Below are 24031 nucleotides of genomic sequence, written 5' to 3'. Positions count from 1 at the left end.
TTGTTGTCAAAGAACAACAAATTTAGTCAGTAACTCCAAAAAAAAAAAAAAAAAAAAAAAAAAAAAAGACAGGGGGGCTACCTGGCCAGAGCTGCAGCAGGTAGTGCAGGACTTCGATGTGCTTTTTGAAGTGCAGGGCGCTGGCCAGCTCCTCGGAGTCGATGAACACTCGGTTGGTGTGGCAGGACGCCTCCTGGCGCTGGCTGAGCAGCACCGGGCCAAAACACACCGCCAGGTTCTGACACGTCATCTTATTCACTTCCTGGTGGGACGCCACCAGCTTCAAGTGGTCCAGAAGCTTCCGCAGTGTCACCTGATGTATGAACACACATACACATACGCGCGCACACACACGCACGCACACAAATACATCAACAGGCAGACACGCAGGCATATTATTATGATGATTAGTAGTTGTAGCAGCATTGACGTCAGTGCTACGCTGCAAAAAGGTCAGCCTTAACAGATCAATCAGCGCCGTGTAGACTCTTAAAATAGTATTCTTCTTTAAACAAATGAAAAAAATCGGCATATTTGCTGATCAGATTCAGATTCAGTGGAGTTTTCCACCTGTGTCAAGGAAAACTGAATCAGTACAAGATGGAAATTTAAAACATATATTTAAGATCCTGGTAGCACCGCTGGTAGTGGCAGAACCAGCAGCTGCAATAGTAGTAACTATTTGTGTTATCATCCTGATCCTCATTATAACCATCATCATCTTCATCCCCATTTGTGTGACAGTCAGGAGGAATCTAGCTCTTCCTCACCCTCTCCACTTCGGGCAGGTTGTCCAGCAGGCTGACGGTGTGCTCGGAGTCGGCCTGGTCGTTCTCGCAGCCCGTCGCCCCCATCCGCAGAGGCCTCCTGGCCATGGACTCCAGCACGGCCTCATACAGCTGCTTGGTGATCAGAGGGTAGGGCAGCTCTCGCAGGTAGTCCTTCAATACGCCTGAGGAGGGCCGAACACAACGTGGAAGCAGAGAGAGAGAGAGAGAAATAAACAAAAAGAGCATGAGAAACACTCCAAACAGCTGAGAAGACAGTGCAAGTTCAGACGGTGATGACAACAACAACTGGATGTTAATTTAGCTGTTTTCATCGAGACACAATGAATAACCCCCAGAACCCGAAGCTTTGAACTCATCAAAGCTTCACTTGATTTTGCCACATAAACAAGGAGACACCTCTTATCCTTCACACGGGCAACTTAAATCTTAAATACCTGACAAATCGCTAACAATGTCATTTTTATGAGGCGTTGTTATTGAGAAATCAAAGGCTTTTCTTTTCCCTCTGTGTTAGACGACTGGACCTGGTGCACTCTTGGTTGGCTGCCAAACGAAGTCTCATTGTTGCCGTGGCTTTTTTTTTTTTTTTTTTTTTTTTTTTTGTGGCGTCTGGTGAGATGCCTGATTAGAGTCGGGCGTGACGCGGCAGCCAAGAGTGTAAGGGGCCAGATTTACGCGACGGCACATTCACACCTGTGACTTTAGCCCCCTGTGACCTAGACAAAAGCTGCAAGCAAATATGAAACCCATGCTGTCTGTCTCCACTGAGCCCCTGAAATATCACTGGCATGCCTTTTCATCTAAGACGGAGGAAAAAAAAATGAACAAATAGTGGAATACAAAAAAGTCTTTTGGCACTGTGACAGTTCTTTGCGGTGGATTTCTGTTCCCGTTAACCTCGGCGTGAAACTGGATCATTTCTCAGAGAGGGTTCAGGGCTGTGTAATCAGCAGTATTGCTTATGTTCAAAAGTAATAAGCAATATGCACTGCCTTTAAGACATAATATGTTTGTTGATGAACACTGGTATGATTAAATTTCATATCAATCACTTTTACTATTATACTCAAATAGCACGCAAATAAAGCATTCGCCCTATCAATTTAGAATAATGTTCTCTTTCCCCACCCCTGACTGTAATATTAGCGGCTAATTCATAACTGAAAACAAGTTTTGAAACCTAACTTTTGGTACTATTTAAATGAGAATGAGAATCTTCTGCTAGAAAACTGTTTTCATTTTTGTCTATAACCAGTGTCTGCCTACAGAGCAGGATATCAGCCATGTGAAAACTGGTTCCTGTGACATGATCAGACCCCTGAAACCGCTCGCCCACCCAAAGCCATTTCATCTGTTTCTAGGGGGAAAGGAAAACTGCAAGTGAAGATGGATGACACCACTTTGCCACATAAAATCTGGTGGATACACAGAAAGTGAAATATTCTGAGGTATAAAAACAGATAGAAAGGTATATAAATGTCTGTGCACTTTCATCCTGTTGGTCAAAGAAGCAGCGAGGCAATCCCTTAAGCTTTTGAAGCAGATCCTGATTAGGCTGCTGTGAATAGGAGCTCCTGCTTAGACACTTATACATAGCTGACTTGTGCCCCCGCACTCCTCCTCCCCCAGGTGTTTTTCTACTCAGCCTCTGCCTCCTATTTACAGCAACCTACAGTACAATTCACTGTAAGTCCACTGACATCCCCTTAGGCCTCGTGAGGGCACAACTTAACATGCTCGCTTTTTAATCCCACTAAGTCTTTTCTCCCCTCTTTACAAGAGCCTGCGGCTTAACGCTTCCCAGTGTAACTCACTGTATAAACCTGTTAATCTTTACAGAAAAAAAAGTTTAAAAATCAACATGAGGTTTATGTGCTCTCTGGGTTAAAACTCTCAAATTTTGCAGCAAATAAGCTTGCATACGAGCTTATGAATTGAATGTAGGACGTGTTGAAAGAAGGACATGGATTCAGTTCGCTGCTACACTTCCAACTCTCCAATTAGAATCAGATTCACATGAATTACTCCAGTATGGGCTTTCAGCACAAATCACAAATACATACTCAACACTTAGAAAAAATCAAGATCAAGCACAGAACAACTAAAATATAAAAATTCAGCTAATTTTAATGTGAATTTTGCTACACCGTGCATCAAAAACACAACAGGTAAAGTCATTAGAGCTCTAGAGTTCATTGAATGGGTATGTCATCAGTATTATTTTTCAGTTCGTTCCTGTTCTTTCATTTTCTGAGTCAAAAGGTATTTCCCATGGCTCATCCCTCTGCTTCCTTCTGACGTATAAAATGTGTCTTAAAAGTCATGGTGCGTGACAGTATCCCCCTTGTTAAGGGAGCTGTTTTTCTGATCAGCGCTGAGACTCAACACGCCTTGACAATGCACAGCAGAGAGAGAGAGAGAAAGAGAGGGAGAGAGAGAGAGAGAGAGAGAGAGAGAGAGAGAGAGAGAGAGAGAGAGAGGGATGGGGTGCATTCCTGAGGCAGGTATTGGTGGATCCAGTAAAAACACACAACAGTAGAAACAAAACTTCTGGGTTTCAAGCCAGCACAGACCATTAGGAGTTGAAATTAAGTTTCAACAGATTAATTAAAATAGCCACCAAGTTTGGTGATGTTAGGACAAACTATCACTGATTGATTGCCTAATTTGCGCCAGGCCCATGCATGCATGTTGGAACTGGTGGCACCCCCTATTGAGCAATTTAAAGATAGTTTTACAAACATAGTCCTACACTGGGAAACACATCCTGCAAGCACTGTAATGACAAACAAGTCCTGGTTGATTTGAATGAAATTTTACGTTTCAGTTTCATAATGATTGTTCCAAAGGTTGTTGACGTTTGTCCACATATGTATTGAGTCACGCCCTTTTGAAGTTCACTTGTCAATATCTTTAAAATGAAACATTGTATCAACGATCTTTCAGCAACTTTTGATACGCTCGGTCCCATAATGATCCACAGCAAATGTGGTAGCAATCAGACCTACAGTTTAGGAGGAGATGCCAAAAATGTGATCTTTAAAAAATGTTACAATGGCGGAAAATCCATTATGCTGGACTTCATGGGTTCTTAAGACAAAGTTGTAGCGTGAGGATAGACAGAGTTAAGACATTTCAAAGTTCAAAATTTTGACCTTTATTTATAGCACCCCCATCAGGCCGATTGGGGTCATATTTCTTGGGCAGCACTTGCACACAGCTTCCAACCAATGTGAAAATTTTCACTTTGCAATCATTAACCAACTAACAAGAATTTGAGAAAACATCTCTGAAGACAAAGACGAACATGAAGAAGAAGAAGAGGAAGAAGAAGGAGGAGGAGAAAAATAATAATAAATCAGCAAAAAAAAAAAAAAAAAAAACGCTTGAACCAGTAAAGACCAAGTAGATCCAACAATGACAACTATGTTCACAACAGGGTCAGAAATTTGGTTCTGGAAAAATTACAGTCAAACAAAATTACAGTGTACAGTGTTTTTTAGTTGTTTTTTAATCTGATTTTTCTTGAATGCATCTGCTATGCTTTTATCTCGAGAGGTTTGAGCACAAATTTTGGTATGTGCAGAATGTGATAAGGCCAGATAATGCAAAGGAGATTTAACAAAATCACTTTGTGAACATCCTCAGGCTTCCCCTTGTCAGTCTTCACTGAGACCTCACTGAGATAATTATAATCAGCATGTTTCATCGCTGAAAATCAGATTGCCTGGAAGCAAAATGAGCCATGCGTTTTTATCCTTATCTCAGCAAAGCAATGTTTTTTTTCAGCCACTATGCAATAACATGCCAAGAGGTACCACTTGACTGTTTTTTTTTTTTTTTCCCTCAAAATGGAAACACAAGCACAGTGGACCCGATGACCTTCCCTGCAATACCTGTGAGACAGGTAGTGTGGACATAAAAAACAGTAGGATACTTTTCACTTAGCATTGCAGTTGGCCCTTTTCGATTGTCAGGGGTGAACCTAGAACTTTCCTTAACCTGGGACTTGGCAGAACCTGTGAAGTTCAGGTTCAGCCTTTTGTTTCCTTTTCCATGCATGGAGAACAAACCGTGAAGAGTAGGAGGAGCTCAAAGGTTAACCTTTTTAAAGTCTTTGTTTTTCTCCTCTGGCTGTGCACTGGACGCCCTGCTCCTCTACATGAGGTGGCTTTTTTTTTTCTTCATTTCTAATGATTGATCTATGATTTATATATTTTATTATTTTATTACTGAATCCTACAAAAAGTCAATTAAAAGTAGAGTCAGTTACCTCAACAATCATGAGGTATCAGACTCTTGAGCTAACCTAAATTAACCCCTGCTTGTTCAATGATGACATCAGCCTCTGACACTTTTTACAGTGTTTTTTTTTTTTTTTTTTTCTGTTTTACCTGTGGGAGAAAAGCCGCCTCCTCTGGCCACTGCTGCTCATCAGCTGTGAGGAGACAGTTTTCCAGTCACGTCCTGCACACTGCCCCAGGACAGTGGCATCACTCAGTTACTAATATGTTTATGTTATGTTATGTTTTGACAATGTTCACATGAGGCATTCAAGATGGACTCTTTGTTCTCCCCAAATACTGATGAGGACATGCACCCCAACTTGCTGTTTGCATTGTTTTGCAGTTTTTCACTTGTGGCTTGGTGCTTATTTACACATATTTGCGGAAGTGTTGCCAAGTCTCCGCTCAGACGACAGCCCTGTTGCTTCTCCTAAAAGATTCTGAAACTCAGATTTTAGTATCACTGAAGAGGAAATAAATCAGATTCCAGGAATTTAACCTGTAACCGTGCCGTTACCAATGGAAATGCTTTCAGAACCCTTTCCTACGCATTTCTGAAAGAATCTAATGATGGTACCATGTAAAGGTGAACAAAAACATCACATGCTTGCCTACGCTCCATCTATTTCCATGTTTTTACAAAAATATTGCTCCAGCTGCAAGTATGGTTTAGAAAGAATGTGTGTGTTTGTGTGCATGCTGCTCTGAAGTGAGGAGAATACAGCCATTGAGGTAAATCATTAGCCTGTTATGAGTCAGTGCCTGTGTTTACTTTAGTGTCTAAACCCTGTTGTTGTCTGACCCCCCCTCTCCCCCACCCTCCCACACACCCTCCCACACACTCAGTCACACACACACACACACACACACACACACTCACTCACCAAAACACACATGCACATGCTCACTGAATCATGCACATGAACACACATTAACTCACTGAATCTGCACGACCACACACACACACACACACACACACACACACACACACACACACACACACACACACACACAAGGTCATTGGCTTATGGGTGAACAGGTGGGCTTCCTCTGCAGGTGCTCCACTCATTTTCACAGCCAAGATGACAGCAAACACATGCTGAGTGTCTGCTAACTCACTCTCAAACTGTTGGGACTTGACTTTTCACCAGGAGAAAAATGTGCTGTGTTTCCATTTGCACATTCGGCTGGCACTCTTACCTGGAGTGACTTTGACTAAGTACAAACAGTAGAAAGAGCCTTGTAATTGCACACAGCATAGCAATGAAAACACAAAACAATGCTACAGTGTATGGAACTGCAACAGTATCATCCATAATTAAGGCAGTGGAAACACTGATGATTGGGACTCATACATAATGCATACGCCATTTTGATGCAACTGTATTTTTTCCCCTATGCAATGCAAACTACTTCTATGTTGCAAATGTGCCACCAAACACTACAAGGCACACAATGCAATGGGGCACGGCTCTACCTTTGACCTCTTGTTCAAACAAAGCAGCAGGTCACTCCTCTTGTCAGTGCTGCAGTCAATGCCTCGCCCAGAGAACAAATGCGGGTTTGTTCTCCCCTCTCCTCCAGCACCACCCACCCACCCAACCTCCCCTGTCCTCCTCTCTCTTCCACCCGCATGCCCCCAGAGCGCTAGGGGGGGCCAGAGGAGATCTGTGTCGCTGCCTCGTCCGGTGGCATGGTGCAGCCTTGCTCAGTAGCTTTGGTTTCTTCAACTTTTCAACTTTCAACTCCAAAAAATGAGCAAATATAGATTTGCCTTCAGAAACAGTGGAGCTATCTTGCCATGTGTGGACTCATACGAAGCAGACCTTGGACCCATTTCTGATGCCCAACCCACAGTTTAAGAAACGCTGCCCTGACACCCACATAGGCCTGCAGCTCTTTGTGCAGAGGCTGCCTGCTTCTCTAGCCGGCCCAGGGTTCAGCTAATCCCCCATGCGTGAGCCAAATACCATCTGTGTTTGTTCGGCAACAAAGGGGGCACTTGTTAATGACTTTCCATGTCTTCACTGGGGCAAGGCTGCAATACACAGCCAATGGGGGGGAAGGAGTGAAGTTGGAAGCGAGGCTGTGGAAAAGACGAATCAGCAAGGCAAGTAGCAAACTGCAAAAAAAAAAAAAAAAAAAAAAAAAAAAAAAAAAAGGATCAATAACTGTGCTGAACACTCTTGGACTTCATCAGCTAACTGGGCTGGGGGGGCACACTGGCTTCCTTTCATCCTCAGAGGGCATACATCTGAACCAGTTTTCCATCAAGCCTGCTCTGTTCCATTTGGAGGACATTAGACGCCTTGTTTTCACAAAAAGGCCAAACAGGTTGAGCTCGGGCTTAATGATTGGCTAAAGTCACCCGAATGTCTTCCAAAACCAGACGTAACCAGACTTTCCAAAACTGATTTATTCTGCACCGTTTTTTTGACAATGTGGATAACCTATAAGGAGCTGCAGCTTTAAAAAAAAAAAAAAAAAAACAACCAAAAAGTGCTTTCCAGCCCGTGCTGTAAACACTTTGAGCGCTCTTGGCTGTGCTGAGCCACACTTGGCCCTGCTGTGTGGGGGGCTCAGTGGCTGAAGACACTGTTGCTTGTTGTTGTGCTGCTGATCTCCTGCCAAACGGCTCCATAAGACTCTAATGACTGACCTTTGTAACTGAATCCTTCCTCACCAGGTTCAGCTGCATCAACTTATTTATAGTGTTTTTGTTTCTCTTTATTGAAACGGTGTGACAAGACAGACAGCACCAAGGACTATGGACAGGATGGGATCGTAAAACAGAAAGCACAACTATTATTCAGTTACAACTCAGTCCAGTAAGAGTGCAACCAAGCATTAAAGTGGACATTTAAAGAAAAAAACTTAAGTGGAGCTGCTGCTCTGGCCATTTTAAGATCATTGCATTTAATCTATAACAAAATGGGTGAGAGTAAATGCACATATTTAATTAACAGTTCAAACAATTTGAAATGAGTGAATTGAGCATGGCCCTCACCTCTGCCTCTGCTCAACCCCACACCGCTGATGTCAATGCACGATTGTGAGCGGAGTTTAGAGAGATCTGAAACTTTCTGCCTCTACATCTCATAAAGAACAAGTGTAACAGCATGAAGCACGATATGCTGAGTCAAGATGATGTTTTTTTTTCTTCGTCTTTCAGAGCATGCCAGTCAAGTTGATAAGACCGCTTTTGGTTGCTTTGAGTGGATTGCGATTCGAAACAAAGGATTGTGATTTGAAACAAAGGAGGGCCACGCACTGAGCGTGTTTTGCAAGCTTTGGATTGAACTTTGACCCCTGGATAATCCCTTTCACTACCTCTGCTTTTAAATTAGCCGTGTGACATGCCAGCCCTCTTAGCTCATCCGTTTTGCCTGCTTATTAGCCTCTCCGCCTGTGCTGTGACTCCACTCTGGCATCTATACTACAGCAACCCCATTTTAGCAATTATTTTATCTTTTGTTTTCCTTATGAAAATCTTATTTCACTTGAATCTAATTTAAATTTCAAGAAATTGTGTGGTAAGTCATATTTCAAAATATTATCAAAACAGTTCTTGGAAGAAGTGAAATTAGGTCAATCAGTTGGGAGTGTTCCACTTATTTCAAAAACAAACCTTGTAAGACTAAATCCAGGACTAAATCACATGTTGAGGTGCACATTTTTTGAAGTGCACAGCCCAAACCCCCTCATCTGCCAGGCCAGCCGTGGCTCAGACACCCTTCCCCCTCTATGTCCGCTTCCACTCACTCAGGCCCATCTGCAACACCCACTCGCTCGGCAGAGCAAATTTAGACAGCAAGCAAAAACCAACAATCCACGCCGGTGCTGGCCCTTTTTTTCTAACCCGCTCAACTGTTAACTGTGTTCTTTGCCCTGCCATGCAAATGCATGCGGATCAAAGCGGGCATGATAGGAGGACGGCTATACGGGGCCTCTTCCCAAAACCAACAGCAGCTCCCACAATGCCCAGGGGCTTCCATGGTCTTCCTCTTTTTGTGGGAGAAAAAAAAATCATGACCAAGTCATTTTCTCCACCTTTTGCCCCCCAGTCTCTGTCCTAGTGTTGGATCATTACTCAATCCAATGACGCAGCTGTTGGTGGAAGCTGAAGAGTATGTGAGATATGTGGTAACTCAATCTCAAATGGCTGCAGATATGAATCAACAAATCAAGCTGCTGAAACAGAAGACAGCTTGTGACGCTGAGGAAGCAAACACTATCCTGGTTCCATATTAATGGAAAACTATACGAGAAGTCATTACGATCCCCATACATGGGCTGCAAACCAACAGGATTAAATGTGAACGATGAAATCACTTGCATCCTGCTATGGAATAATTTCACACTGATCGCATGTGCATGTGAAGGTCACAGCTTGTCTGTCACACTCTGACCTGTGAATTCACACACACAGCCAACAGAAACCCATCAGCACAACAGAGACTTTGACTCTGTCCGTTTCCCACTAACCAGCAACTTAAAGAGCACAACTCTCCTGTAATACAAATTTCAACACCGATATCGTAGATCACAGCTGTGAGACATTATTAGATGGTACTAAATTTGTTTTGTACAGATTATATTAAACACAATGCTATTTTTGGCTCATAGCATGCCAGTAAGGTTAATTTACTTAATTCACAGACCTAAGTGCACATGATGTCACATTCTGATTCTGTGTGATGTGAAGATAAAATTCATGGGCTGAATTTAGAACTAAGCCATAAGAGCTGACAGTAGAGTGCTGCGCTGGCTCTCTTGTATGTTCGGTGAGACTGATGCCTTGATGTCTTTGCTCAGGTAGCGTGCTGGGTTAAGATCAGACAAGGCAACTGACAATTCAAGACTGCTGAATTGAGCATAAATGTGTCTTTGTGAACGTCTGGAAGCAGCCACGCTGTTCTCATGACGATATCAAAGCTGGGGAGCAGCACGGAGACGCAACTCTCCCTGGCAATGGATTTCACTGGCAATTCTTTTCCTGATTTTTGATAAGGGGACACGGCAGCTGGAACACTGATTCTAGGACAACAAAACATGCTCACAGACAGAGGATGACAATGCCAACGCCGCCAGCTTTTCTTTGAGTGCTCTTCACACTTTTAGAGTCACTCTCTTCAGGCTGAGCTGTTTACTTTTGATTAAAAAAAAAACTCTTCCGTCTTGACTAAGTCGGACAGTAGAAAGCGTGTCTCAACCTGGGACTTGAGGAAGAAAGAATGACCTGAATGTACAGCTTGGCCTGCTTTGTGTGTGTGTGTGTGTGTGTGTGTGTGTGTGTGTGTGTGTGTGGGCCTTTCCCTAAGGCACCGACCCACACTGGCATGTTGACTGCTGGAATGCTTTTACTACAAACATCAGACCCACACACACATACACTCGAAAAGACACATGCATGTGCTGACCTATCTGCAGAGGACACATAAAGAGGAATAGCCTACATAATACAGACCCACTGGTTCAGGCATGTTTACTGGGCTGAGCGAGTACTTCATTCATTTCATCAGATCAATAAATGCAAATACCAGCTATAAATTATTTCCCCAATTTGTGCCGTTACTGGTGCACATGTGCTTCATAGCTGGTTATTTGATATACTGCTATAATATGAGTGCTATGATTCACTGCAGAAAATCATCAACACCTTCCTAAATGTAAGTTGTGCCTCTTCCCGCACACGCCACATCTCAAAACTTAAAAGGAAAAATCTCTCTTTTATCTGCGTCCTCTGCCTCATCTGCTCTTGTCCATGACTGAAGTTGACATAACCGGTCAAATCAATACGGGATCGCCGCTTTCACCCGGCATCACCTGCTCACCCTGTTTCATGGAAAAACCAAGTGCTGCTGATGTTTTGTATACTCAGTGTATTATGTAACATAATAAGGGTGAAAAGGTAGTCTGCTGGACAGGGAGCGTATCTTGAGATCGGAAGGTCAACAGCTCTCTCTGTGACAGCCACCGGCGCCGACTATGGGGGGGGGGGCATTGGGGTGATTTCCCCTGAAATGCTACGGTTGGGAGGGTCGTTGCCCCCGCGCCCAGTCCTGACACTGTGCTGGAGGCCAAATGTTTCCACATGAGGACAGAACGACAAATTACGTTAACTTGCGATTCAAGATAAATTCTCTGACTTTGGAGCCAAACTTGACCGATATTCACCCATGAGTCCTGTTCACGGTGTCCACGCCACCCTCCAAAAGAAGAGCCATTATCAGTTCAGTGCATCACATAAGAACTCACTCACTCAGTATCGTAAACTGATTGGTGTATATGTAATTAGCCTATAATGTCACTAAGTTGTAGGGCTAAGTTATAGGCAAATAGCATGAAACCCTCTCAATCCAAAAAAGAAAAGATCCATGGCAGCGCTCAACAACTGTTCAAAACCTCCATTCGGGTGCAATTTGATGGCCAAAGTCAGGGTTTATGGTTTGTTTAAAAATAGTATTAGCCTACACAACATTAATTTTGCGATGGTAAGCTGACTCTTTTGATACGAATGATCAATCTCAATCTCCGCAGTATGTGTTTTCAATGGTAGGCTGTTGAATGCGGCCAAATTGATTTTTTAATTTATTATTTAGTTATTTTTTAGATTAAAAAACATATTAATAATATTATTAATAATATTAAAAATATATCAATGATGCTGGATGAGATTTCTTGTGTTTGAATGCTTTCACAAGCATTTAATACTGAACAAAAACCAAAATATCTCTTGATATAAGGCTCCCTGTAGGGCAAAATCACTTCAAATTAGAGTCTGTGGCTTATTGAAAGTCAACTCCGTCCAACAACAGCAGTATTGCAAAATTCATATTTAAAGAACATCCTACATTGAGTGTGTGTGTGGTGACCCGGTGCTTTGTGTGCTCTGTGCTCTGGTGAGTTTACCTGTGATGACGTTGATGTCGGGGTAAGTGTTTTCACACAGCTCCACGGCATGGCTGTCTCTCTCAAACGCCTCTCGTAGCTCCTTCTTTACGGCCGCAGAGCCACACAGACGGTACAGACCCACCACCTGGAAAGACATACACACACATAAGTAGGTCAAACAAACACACACGGCCAAGCAGTCAAACAGTTGACAGAAAAGCGGACATTTTTACAACCCTATCGATCAAGTTCTACGTCTTTCCAAACAACGTTGTGCTGGAAGGAAGCCAGACCTACTGTCACGTGTCTCAAAACTCATTCTGGACTATTACTAGAACAGAGCAGTTTCATATATTTTACATATTAAAGCACTGAAGTGGATATTATCATTCAAGGGTATGTTTTTGTGTTTTTTTTGTTTTTGAGACCTTTTTTGAATGCATGTCAGGTCTATAGCCAAAAGATTAGAAAAGGAACCATTTAGACTTCAGGAAGAGTCCCACCTTGAAATTATGAACCTCACTTTATCATTCATTATGTTATTTTTCCTCAGTTGTCGCATTAAGAGGAAAGTTTCCACATTCTGCTGGTCAAAAATAGCCTTAATAGCATATCTGCCTGCCGCTTGAGGTTAGCAAAACCATTTTTTTGATTGTGGAATGCCATGGAGACATTTTTTCAACTGAGAAAAGCACTGACACTGAAATTTTCTTGCCATAGTGTGGCGAGCACCTGCTGAGGAGAAACAAACTGGCATTCAGAGTAGTGCTATGAATCGCTGCATGGCACAGCTCAGTGAAACAAGACCCAGGTGGTGCAGAGTGGAATGGCACCTGGCTGGTACAAGAAAAGCCACTTGGACACTACGTGCAAAACAACTGATCAATAACAGCCCAAATCACATGGCCTTACATAACCAAAAAAAAGGACTGCACCAACCTAACTGGGAGCTCCCACCCCTGCTGAGCCTTCATGAATCCCGGTACGTGGACTGAGTGCCAGCTGCCTCTTTTCAGCTAAAGGCCGACACATTTATTTAAGACATGTTTGACTGTGCTGTGCATTAAAAAAAGCTTTCAAACTTTTTCTGTTTAGGTAAATGACAATCCCATAAGAGTCATTCTCAACACATCTGTACATTATCCCATTGCCATGTTTGGCTACTACTACAGCATGACATTGAAAAGAAACAAAGAAATACGGTATCTGTCTGCGTTGTCCTAAACTGCTCTCATGGATGTGTTGAAAGTATCACATAATGGATAAAAGAATGGATAAATATTGTGGTCTTTTCAAAACTGAGCTGACAACACAGCATCAACAATGGACGAACTAAGCAGGGAACTCCTTCCAAGCGTAATTTCCTTTAGAAATAGCTTCACGTGTTGACATTTGATACTTGAGGCACTGCAAAAAATGGTCTCCTTGTTATGCTGGGATTAGGCCTGGCTACAGACATCCCATAATTTCTCCTACATGTGTCTGTCTGGTATGTGCCATAGCAGGCCAACTGGTGTGGTTGCCCTGGCAACATGTTAAGTCAGTGGGCTGTGAATGGCGGGTCAGGTCCGGTTACACACACGCACACACACACACAAACACACACACACTGCTGCCTTTACAGCGTTTCCAGGCTGCGGTCTCGGACCACTATAATGTCTCTCCATCTCCCCAGCCCGACTATTTGTGAAGTCTTGCTGTCCAGTTGAGCAGCGTTTTCTAAACCTCACGCGAGAGGGAGAGAGGAGGACAGATTAGGCAGGGATTGGGCTTTGTGTGAGAGTAAACAGAAGTCACTGGGCACAATGAACAACAAGTCCATTCAGAAAAAAAGAGCTTTTCTTTAGGGGGGAGCTGAGCACAGGCAGGGAACAGCTGTTAGTGAAGAGGGCTTGCCCTTATGTACCACTGCTGCTGGGCAACACAGCAGCCAGCGCCGGCCAAGGCCTATATGCTGAATAAGGCAAACACAAGGACCTAAACAAAACAAATCAAGTTCCCTTGACGACAACGTGGACTTCCCGCGACTGTAGGAACGGTTTCAGGATCAGAAATCTTTTCGTCTGGGATCAGCTTAACCATTTTTATTGAAACATCAAGGAGGCAGAACGGACAGAAAGGAAAGCGTACTTGAATCGCATTAATTCCCTCGAATGCTGGCCCAAAGTCAGTCCACTGAGCTGTTTACTTTCCCGAAACATGACTCAACTTTCTAATAGTTGGCCTGGACACTGGCCGAGAAATAATGATCTGTTCTCACCTCCATGACAAAACGACAGATTGCGTTCCTGGTGTGACTCAAGGATTCCCCGCATGGTTACACGTAGGACAGGAGGGAGCATAAGCAACCACATAAGCACATTCAGTACACACACATGCACAGAGAAAATTACACGTGCATGCATACAAATGTGTGTACATGGCTAAATGTACACAAATACTTAGCTGACCAAAAATGCAAGGACCTGTCACATCTGTGTCATTCCAAATTGATTCTGATAACTAAAAAAACACATACACAAAGCCAAGCAGACTGTTTGATAATGGTACATCTGTGTAATACTTCATTAAATCCTATCGGTGCACATCTTTTCCAACCAGGTAAGGCAGTATGTAGGTTATCAGGACAGTTCCTCCTTCAAAGTGTCCCACACTGTCTCTTAAAGTGGCACCAAGCGCTCAAGCACATAACTCCTGTCTCTGAAACAGACATGATCTGCAGGCTTTTCAAAACAGCCATAATCATGGAGCGTCTTAAAAGCTCGGAGAAGCCCTCAGGACATGCAGTTCTGAAAGACTCTGGGAAAAAAAAAAAAAAAGCTATCAAAGATCCACATAATCATTTGTTAAGGCACACTACTACACGTTTGGCCATGCGTGCTTTAGTGACACAGCCTGTAAATTCATCTGGGATCTGGTGTCAATCCCATCCTATCATGTCTGCCTGCAACCTGGCGGAGCCCTTACACTGGATCTTATACTGATACCCTGCACAAAGTCGGCTCTACTCTGTGCTACATCTGTGTAATGAAAGAAGGCAGCGAAGGGGGGAGAGAGATGGAGAGTGATTAAGACAAGCACACAGGGGGATAAAAGACAAAGGGCCCCAGAGAGACTGAGAGAAACAGATACAAATACAGAGGGAGACAGATAGAGACAGAGGCAGAGAAAGAGCGACAGACACCAAGACAGACAAGAAGACGCAGAAACAAAATAACAGCGATCCAGATATGGCGAGGCAGAGCAGAGTGAATTACATGCACAGAACAAAGCTGTGCTGATAGATTTGTCCTTGAAACTCCCCGGTAAGATGAGAGCTAGGTGGCCCAGGGGGTAGTCGGTTGAATTTGGCCATGCAGCGGTCCAGACAGCTCCCTCTATAGCACTGATAAATCGTCTTCAGGAGGTAGAGGACATGACTAGCCACCACAACACCACAACTGATATATCGCTGCAACCTAATGCAGCCTAATGCTAACTTGAAAAATGATCATTTCTATTAGATTCAATGAGATTAAACTTAAATGACCCCTGTGGGGAAATTGGGTAAAACTTAATAGTGCAATCAGTGTATACTATTCAACTGACAGTAGTATTCGTGTTGATTTGTGTGAAACAGTGTGGGGCTCGAGCTGACAACCCTGCAATTAAAACTTCTGTAGGCAACTGTTTTCCCTCATAAATCTGACAAAGTACTATTATACACAGAGGGTCTGAGCCCGACTGCATGCAATCAAAAATGATCCAGTCTGCTCCTGGGGAAGTAATTTCATTTGTTCAAATCCATCTCGGTACAACTCCAACAACCAGTCACCTCAAGGAGATGCTCCTACCTCATTGCCAATCATGTCTTCTCTCACACATGTCCCCAACTGCTATGCATGCTCATTTCCCTGGCTATATCTATGGCTATAGTCATTTATCTTAGCTTACTGTAGCTACAAAGTGACAGAGAGGGAAGCTGGCTTAATATTTCCCCATTGCACCGGCAGCGGAGCCACACACAAGCATCCATGAGGGTGGCGACTTGGGCAAGCTACTGAATCTCAGGTGGGTGCTGTTTGAACAGTTTGAGTTCAAATTTTGGACAAAAGCCCACTCACTCTGCAAAGTTATCTACCATAACTTCTACAAAATAAACCAGGCAGGCACATTTTGTAATCATAAAATATTAAATAAATCCTGGCACATGAGCAGAACTAAGGGGTGCACTTGAATGAATGAGATAATTATAGCATAACTATTATTTTTACTGCTGCTAGGAGGGCCCGGCATACAGTAGGAGGGGCCCAGAGTGGGGACTGGGTTGACAGATGAGCTCCTTGGAGAGGCCCACTGTTTGCCCAGTGGCCTCAGGCACCCGCTGCCCCTGGCATGCCCCCCTAGAGCGATCATTCAGGAACAGTGGCCAGACACTTTTACTGCCGGCGTCTCAGCTCTAATTAGGAGAAATGAGAGCTGCCGTGTCTCTCCCCTCTCTGGACTGCGCTACTGGGCTTCAAAGACCACAAGGAAGAGGGGTGAAACAAAATACGAGAAGGTCACGTGAGCCATGGGCACGGTTTAAACCCCCACCCCATCACTACCACCATATTTCCTCTTTATTCTTTTCTCCTCGCTCTCCCTCTGCTGCATACAGGCCAGTCTCCTCAGGACAGCCCACAGCTCTGGGACATCATGAAGTACAGTGCGTCCCTTTCCTCCATACTGCACAGGCCAATTACTCTGCATTATCACCAGCAGCAGAGTGAACTCTAATCTCATGGCGTACTAGGCTAAAAGGCTACTCCGGAAGTGGGATTACTTTTCTCTATACAAAGATGCATTATGTAATTGTATCGTGCCAACCTTTATTTCAGAATAATACCCATGTGCTTTTATTTATAGAATGGGATGGAAATGGCTTTCACTCATATATGTGTATATTGTTATTGTTGACTTTACAAGAGCTAAAAGGAATGGCTTTGCTTTCAGCTTGACCACCAAAATTTTTAGTTTACCCAAAGAGGTCTGAGAGGCTTTTATAGACACTACTTTATTGTGGGTACTTATGGGTCTCACAATCCTTCAGTTCAAATTAAAAACATCAAAAAAAACAAACAAAAAAAAAACCACAAAAATTAAAGGTTAACAACAACAATATGGTTTGTGTGTGTGTGCTCAAGTATATATCATGGCCAAAATGAGCATAAAAAAGTAAATATTACCATGCCGCAGAGCCGCTTTTTAATTAGTTACTGATTGAGAACATTTCAACATCTCTTCTCAAAACCAAAATCTATGAATCATAGACAGACTCACCTGGCAGCCTCTCTTCTCAATCTCAGTGATGCACTTTTCTATGAGCAGCGGCACCATGAGTCCCGTGTTCTCCCTCTCCACCACCCGCCAGGCTTCCACCCCAAATACCTGGGGCTCCCTGTCGGCATCCGGCCCCCCATCCAGCGAATTCTGCCACTGCTCCATCAGACTCAGCTTGACGTAGATCAGTCCCCGTGGCTCCAGCTTTACCGCCAGCTGATGGGAGCGTGTCACCCGGAAGAGGGCAGGTAAAACCACCGTGCCGTGGCAGCAGACACGGTTGCGTCTCGGCGTTGGCTCCCAGCTGAACACCACCAGCTTCAGGTGCTGGGCGTTTTCCAGTTCGATGTTGAAGGTGTGGTCCATGTCCAGGAAGGTGGTTCGACAGGTGAGGAGTGCAGTTCGCGCTTTGTTAACCGAGTCCACCTGGATGGCACAGTAGACGTCACGAGAGTCGATGCGTGGCGGTTTGAGGTCCTCGGCGCCATAGAAATGCAGGCTCATCAGTCCAGAGATGTACTGGCTACACTTGGGCTGCTCTGTGAAGCTATAATGACGGAAGGCATCAATGTCTAACTCCGTGCCATGGAGTTTGGGGCTTCCTCCTCCACTAACGCCTCCTCCTCCTGCACCTCCTCCCCCTGTCCTCTCAGCACCATTTCCAGGAGCTGTCTCCTTCCCTTTCCCTCCCTTCCCTTCCGCAGAGCTGTGCTTCCCAGATTTAGCCACCAGTTCTGGTGAGTCCCCATCACTAAGGTAGCCACCTTTACTGGCGGACTTCGAGCCGCCATTACTTTTCTTCTTGCTGAAGCTGTGCTGGGTGGAAACGCTGCTGTCCAGGTGGTAGCGTGAGATCACGTTGCGGCTAGCTGCTGCCACCTGCCCTCCTCCAGATGCAGACAACCTTGGAGGGCCTGAGAGGTGTGAGCCAGCCTCTGGCCCACTACTATTGGTTTTGGGCTCTGACTGGCTGCTTCCATTGCCGTTATTGCTATTGCTGCTGCTCGGGGTCCCCTTCACACTGAGTTTCCGACTGAGCTCCGGAAGCCTCTTCATCTTCATGGAGATTTTCCTGACGGTGCGAGGAGACTTGATCTTGTCTGGGAAGGACCAGTTGATAGAGCTGGCCTTCTTGGTGGGGTTTGGGCTGGAGGGAGGGGAGAAGCCAACTGCATTGGGCAGGTCAGGACCATCTACTGTAGACACAACAAGAAAACAGAGAAAAAAATGATTAAAAGGAAAGCCTCAACATTTAGATTTTTTTCCTTGGCTGGCAAGGAAACAAATATGAGCTTATGGAAACAAATGGGTCCCCCCCAGCAGCAAGTCAGTGAAGGAACTGTAACCACTAATTTCAAGAAAGATCCACCCTACCGCAGTGATTGCAATTAGCTTTTCAGATTGCTCAGTAAGCACAGATAAGAAATGGAAGAAAATAGTGTCAGCAAAACATGCATGATCCATAATTTGAAGAAAACCAGTTTATTTTCAGACAAAACAGTGGCACGCTACACAACGCCAGCACACCATCAGTGATTAGCAACCTAGTAATCCACTGATGGAAATCCATTAATCTTATTTCAAGGGTAGAACTGCATATAAACACTTCAAGTGGACTAGCCACCATTTATCTGAAGCCTCAAGTTAATGGTCTTTACCGCAAGACTCAAACGTCTTTGCATTGTGTTTAAGTGCAGTATTTTAAGATGATTCTACCACTTTAAACCAAGGAAACAGCGCATAAGTGAGGCTGACAAGACAAACTCAGTTGTCCACTAGCACTGTGCTACTCCCATGCCATTCTGTTGCATGAAAACCCTTTTTTGCTTATTTTTAAAGAAGGCTTTGTTCAATCAAATGCTAGGTACGTGCAACTGGAATGTCATTAGTACAGTACTTAGCCTTCAGGGAAAAAAAAGTGGTTTACATGTAGAGGGATTTCTATTCTAGAGAAACCACTGCTTGAGGGTTGAGAGCTAGAGTTACTCAAAGTCATTATTCATGTTGTAAAAATATCCATTTGGAGTGGACCTCGCAGGCAGTACTTGCCTAAATAGATGTTTACGGCATGAAATTTCAGGGTCTTAATGTCTATGCTTGAATGACAGCCATTGTTTAGTCTACAAGGCTGAATTGTGGATTTTCTTCTCACAGTATTGTATCCATGTGATGTATTTTAACAGGTTATTTCCACAACAACAGCTGTTCCATGGATGAACTAGTAATTTTCAGTGGTTTGCACTGTTTTTGATGTTTGTGCATTCATATGAATCGGTACCTTTCATGTGCATATGCTACCGCTATCCATAAATATACTGTATGCTGACGGTAATGGTGATTTACAGTCATATGTACAGTTTTCTAGGCTGAACACCAAGACACTTTTCTCAGAGCTCCCTCCTCAGTACACTGTAAGGAATTTCACTGTAAAATAACAGTAAAATACTGGCAGCAGGGACGCCAGTATTTTACTGTTATTTTACAATCAATCTACTGTTATTGATTTTAACAGTATATTACCGTATTTTGGATTACAGTATATGATTGTAGGATAACGGTGGGTGTTATGGTAATTTTACAGCGCATCTACCATAATTTATCTAACAGTATAATACCGTTTTTTGGAGTACAGCACATGACAGTAGGATTACAGGGTTATGGTAATTTTACAGCGCATCTACCGTAATTTATCAAACAGTATAATTCCGTTTTTTGGATAACAGTAGGCTACATGACAGTAAAATGGTAAATGGACTGTATTTCTATAGCGCTTTTCTAGGCTACTTACCACTCAAAGCGCTTTACACTGTTTTGCCTTATATTCACCCATTCACACACTGATGGCAGAGGCTGCCATGCAAGGCGCCTAGCTGTCCGTCAGGACAGAGTCAGTATCTTGCTCAAGGACACTTCGACACACTCTGGAGGAGGTGGGGATTGAACCGGGAACCCTCTGGTTACCGGACGACCGCTCTACCTCTTGAACCACGCCACCGGATAGCTATGAAACTTGGTAATTTTACAGTAGGCCTATATGGCAGTGTGTTAAGCTAGCGGAGGACACGGAGAAGCAGCGTAGCACGGAGTGGACAGTGTGATTACTCACTCTGACGCTGTTTTCAAGAACCAAGGACCAGAACTGACAAAGAAGAACACTCACTCTAACACCGTTTTCCAGAAAGTCAAGTGCAGGAATAGCCAGTTAGGCTAGGCTACATCTTGTCAAGCAAAAATGAGGAGTTTGATCAATAAAGAAGTGCTATCATCAAAAAAAGAAAAGAAACATAAGCCCACAATCATCAGATGATGCTGAAAGATAGTGACTGGACTTGAGAAGGGATCATACAGCAGCGCCTGTCTCCACTGCTTGACAGAAAATACTGTTTAATGCTGTTAAATTACAGTTTGTTATTGTTAACAGAGCATTAAATGTTAATTTACATGTAAGCATGAATATTTAACAGTATTTTACAATAATTATAAAATACAGTAAGATACTGTTACAATTTACAGCAATTCATTACAAATACTGTTTTATGCTGTTAAATTACAGTTATCTACTGTTATTGTTAACTGACTGATTTTACTGTTAATTTACATGTGAGGGATGACTATTTAACAGTATTTTTCAATTATTGTAAAATACAGTAGGATACTGTTGTAAATCCACCGTAAAAAAACAGTAATTTGTTACAGTGTAGTATAACAACAAATACTTATTATTTGCTACAGTGAGGCTTTGTTTTGCTGTTTGTTTTAGTCAGCGCAATATAATCTGTATGGAGAAATCGGGATATGTTGTAATGTAACTCATTACCCTTTAGTTTCAAACTGGACTTATCTGGTGAGTAGAGAGAGAGAGAGAGAGAGAGAGAGAGAGAGAGAGAGAAGAAGAGAGGGAGGGACGGGACATGGAGCCAGCGACGGTTTCAATGATTAAAGTGGAATTTGTCAAATTATGGGCGTCTTGCTACTCACCCAACGGGAAGCCTGAGCCCATTTCAAACAGAAAAACAGAGCTTTACCCCCTTCAACTCTCGGCTAATAAGATTTCCTCCTTGGCTAACCTGCCTCTTTTACACATTAGAGGGAATACCTCGCTGCATGGGTCCATGGGAGATCATGGCTGGACCATGTGACTTGGTAGAAAGGAATTACCTTTTTGTAGGTCTTTGGCCTGGTCCCTGCATTCCATGGTTGCCTTGTCTTGAGGCAAAACACACTAAATTGGACTAAATGTGGGACTGGTGGACTATTAAGATATTTAAAGTATCTTGGAAATGAACCCCTATTAATGTTGACATTTTTTCACTTGAGATAAAATTGCACTTTTTGTTTTTTCTCAGTAAATGATGTTGTCTGAATAAACCGCTCAAACAAAGGGGTGATTCTGTTAGGGAGAGTGAAACAGGCAGAAATTCACAGAGGCAGAGAGCGAGAGAGATTAAAACAGAGAGTGAGAGAGAGAGGGAGAGAGAGAGATACAGAGAGACAAGGGAGAAGTAGAGAAAGAGAAAGAGAGAGAGAAAGCTTGACCCTGCCAATATCCCGAGCTCTATTTTCAGAGGGGACCTGCTGTGCTATTCTGGAGCGAGGGGCTGAGAGGGAGAGAGGGAGGCAGAGGAGGTGCAACAGGATGTCAAGGGGTAAGATGGGGGGCAGGAGCAGGGCAGGGTGTAGCAGGCAGATGGGGACAAAGGCGCCCCTTGTCCTGGGACTCAGAGGTCTGGATGGTTAGCTGGAAGGCTGACTGGCTGGCTAGATTGCTGGCCAGCGTACGAATGAACGTGGCTGTTCTCACACATGCCTTACAAAACATGTTTAGCCTCCTTTTCCTCTGACTTAGTAGATTTCGCTCTCGTGGCTTCCTGCCAATAACAGATACAAAGGCGCTCTGAGAAGGGAGAAAATGGGTGGAGAGGGCTGAAGGTGCAAATTCACTGCACAACATCTGGGGAGGGGTCACCAACACAGAGAGCCCTGGTCAGCTCAAAAAACATGTTCTCTGACTTAGGCAGATTTTTTGCACATGTAACATATTTTGCAGAGGAAATTAATTTTTGCACAGATTTGCTTCTATCTAGCCTTAACTTTCTCCATGCTACGGTAGGTGTGAAATAATCTGGGGACAGGCACTACGTACAGAAGTACAATGCTTTTAATGAACCCATTAAGTGGTTTTAGACATAAAACTAAATGAATAGAAACAGCAGTTTCAAATCTCCTTTGGTATTGTATATCACATGTTGTAAGGTGCTAGGGCATTTTAAATATTAGTTTATTTTTTTTGTTTAGTTATTTATTTTTTTTTTGTTTAGTTATCAACACCATAATCCAATTTAAAGCAACAAAATTTCTACTAAATTCAAACCTCTGTCGGTAATGTTCCAGTAAACAATAAACAATATGGTGATATTTTATTGATGTGAAACTGCTACACATAGAACATTTAACAGGATGATGGAGAGAATTATTTCATAAATATGACGAGATAAGACACATGAAAAAAGGATCAACAGAAGTGCATTTTATACTCCAATAAAAAAAAAAACAGCATATAAACTGATGCTGTTTGATTCAGGGTTGAAAAGGTGGATGTCATCGGTTGATCATGGGACACTCACAGAGGTATACAAGCTTTGCGTTTTACATTTTGTTTACATTTGACTACAAAATACACTTAAACGCAAAGTAAAAAAGAAAGCTTTCTGAGTCTTGTAATCTAAACCAATATCCAGTCACTTCAGTATCAAATATATAAGCCTTGAATTTGAGGCCTAAATGCCTCATGACTGTAGCATTTATTTAGTCAACAACATGAACCTGGGCAACGTCCATGAGCCCTTTGAGGCAGACCCACCTTTGGTAAAGTTAATGACTGTTGCAACGCTGTCCTACTAACTTCATACACACACAAACACACACACACACACACACAGACACATAGAGCTGTGTCCTCTGTAGCCTTTGGCCTTGTGGCAGCAGCCAGCAGAGTTACCTGACACCACACTAGCTGAGGTTCAGGGGCAATGGTTTGACACCCTACCCTCAAGGGCCATGTTCCTGGGTCAAAGGGCAAAAGGCCTGCATTCCACCGGGTGACACCTGAGACAGGAACCGAGTCCACCCCCCACTTTAAACACACACATACAGAAACACCCACACAGGCTCTCACCGCATGAACACAAAGACAGCGCATGTAAATATGCATTCATAGAGACACACACACACAGACACATACGAGAACACACACACATGCCCTCCCTGACCCCTAGGCCCACCTCAGGCACTCTGCCTCTGACACCTCTTGACAAAGCCCAGGAATTTATGGCTGTTGATTGCTCTTCACAACACTGGGACCAGACAGGTGCAGAGGGAGGGCGTGTGTACGGATGTCTGCCTGTGCATGTGTACACTCGGCGTTCGGCACCGCAGTTTGGCACAGGGTGTACGTGTTGATATATAAGTATTTATTGTGTATGTGCCCAGCATGTGTTGTGGCTGAACGCTGGGATCTGTCTGTGCTGTGAGAGAAGGCACAGTAAGAAAGTGATAAAGTGTGCGTTAGAGAGAGCGAGAGGCAGGGAGAGAGAGTTGAACAGGGCGCCGACTCTGATAAGCTTTGGAAGGAGACAATAACCCGCTGTTCCCGATTACCCCTGTAAAACCTCCTGCATTCACTGGTGTGTGTGTGAGTATTTGTAGGCATGCAGGCAAGTGTGCATGCTGAACGTGAGAGAGAAAGGGCCTGGGTGTGCT

At 43.6% G+C, this 24031-nt stretch overlaps 1 protein-coding gene across 3 annotated transcripts in view; it reads right to left on the bottom strand.

Annotated features, from left to right (window-relative positions):
* The window catches only part of syde2 (synapse defective 1, Rho GTPase, homolog 2 (C. elegans)), a 51142-nt gene that overhangs the window by 7755 nt on the left and 19356 nt on the right, over window positions 1–24031 (bottom strand). For 2 of the 3 annotated variants that reach the window (XM_030050058.1, XM_030050060.1), the window contains exons 4-7: window positions 17273–18468; window positions 11990–12116; window positions 771–952; window positions 82–313 (exon numbers count right to left, since the gene is read on the bottom strand). In XM_030050058.1, coding sequence (XP_029905918.1) covers window positions 82–313; window positions 771–952; window positions 11990–12116; window positions 17273–18468 — 1737 coding nt within the window. The remainder of the gene's footprint in view (window positions 1–81; window positions 314–770; window positions 953–11989; window positions 12117–17272; window positions 18469–24031) is intronic. The other variant, XM_030050059.1, reaches the window with a different exon arrangement.

The sequence above is a fragment of the Myripristis murdjan genome, chromosome 4 (assembly GCF_902150065.1).
Source record: "Myripristis murdjan chromosome 4, fMyrMur1.1, whole genome shotgun sequence".
Classification (NCBI taxonomy): domain Eukaryota; kingdom Metazoa; phylum Chordata; class Actinopteri; order Holocentriformes; family Holocentridae; genus Myripristis; species Myripristis murdjan.
Note: the sequence above shows the minus strand (reverse complement) of the source record. Positions and strands in the feature narration are given on the sequence as shown.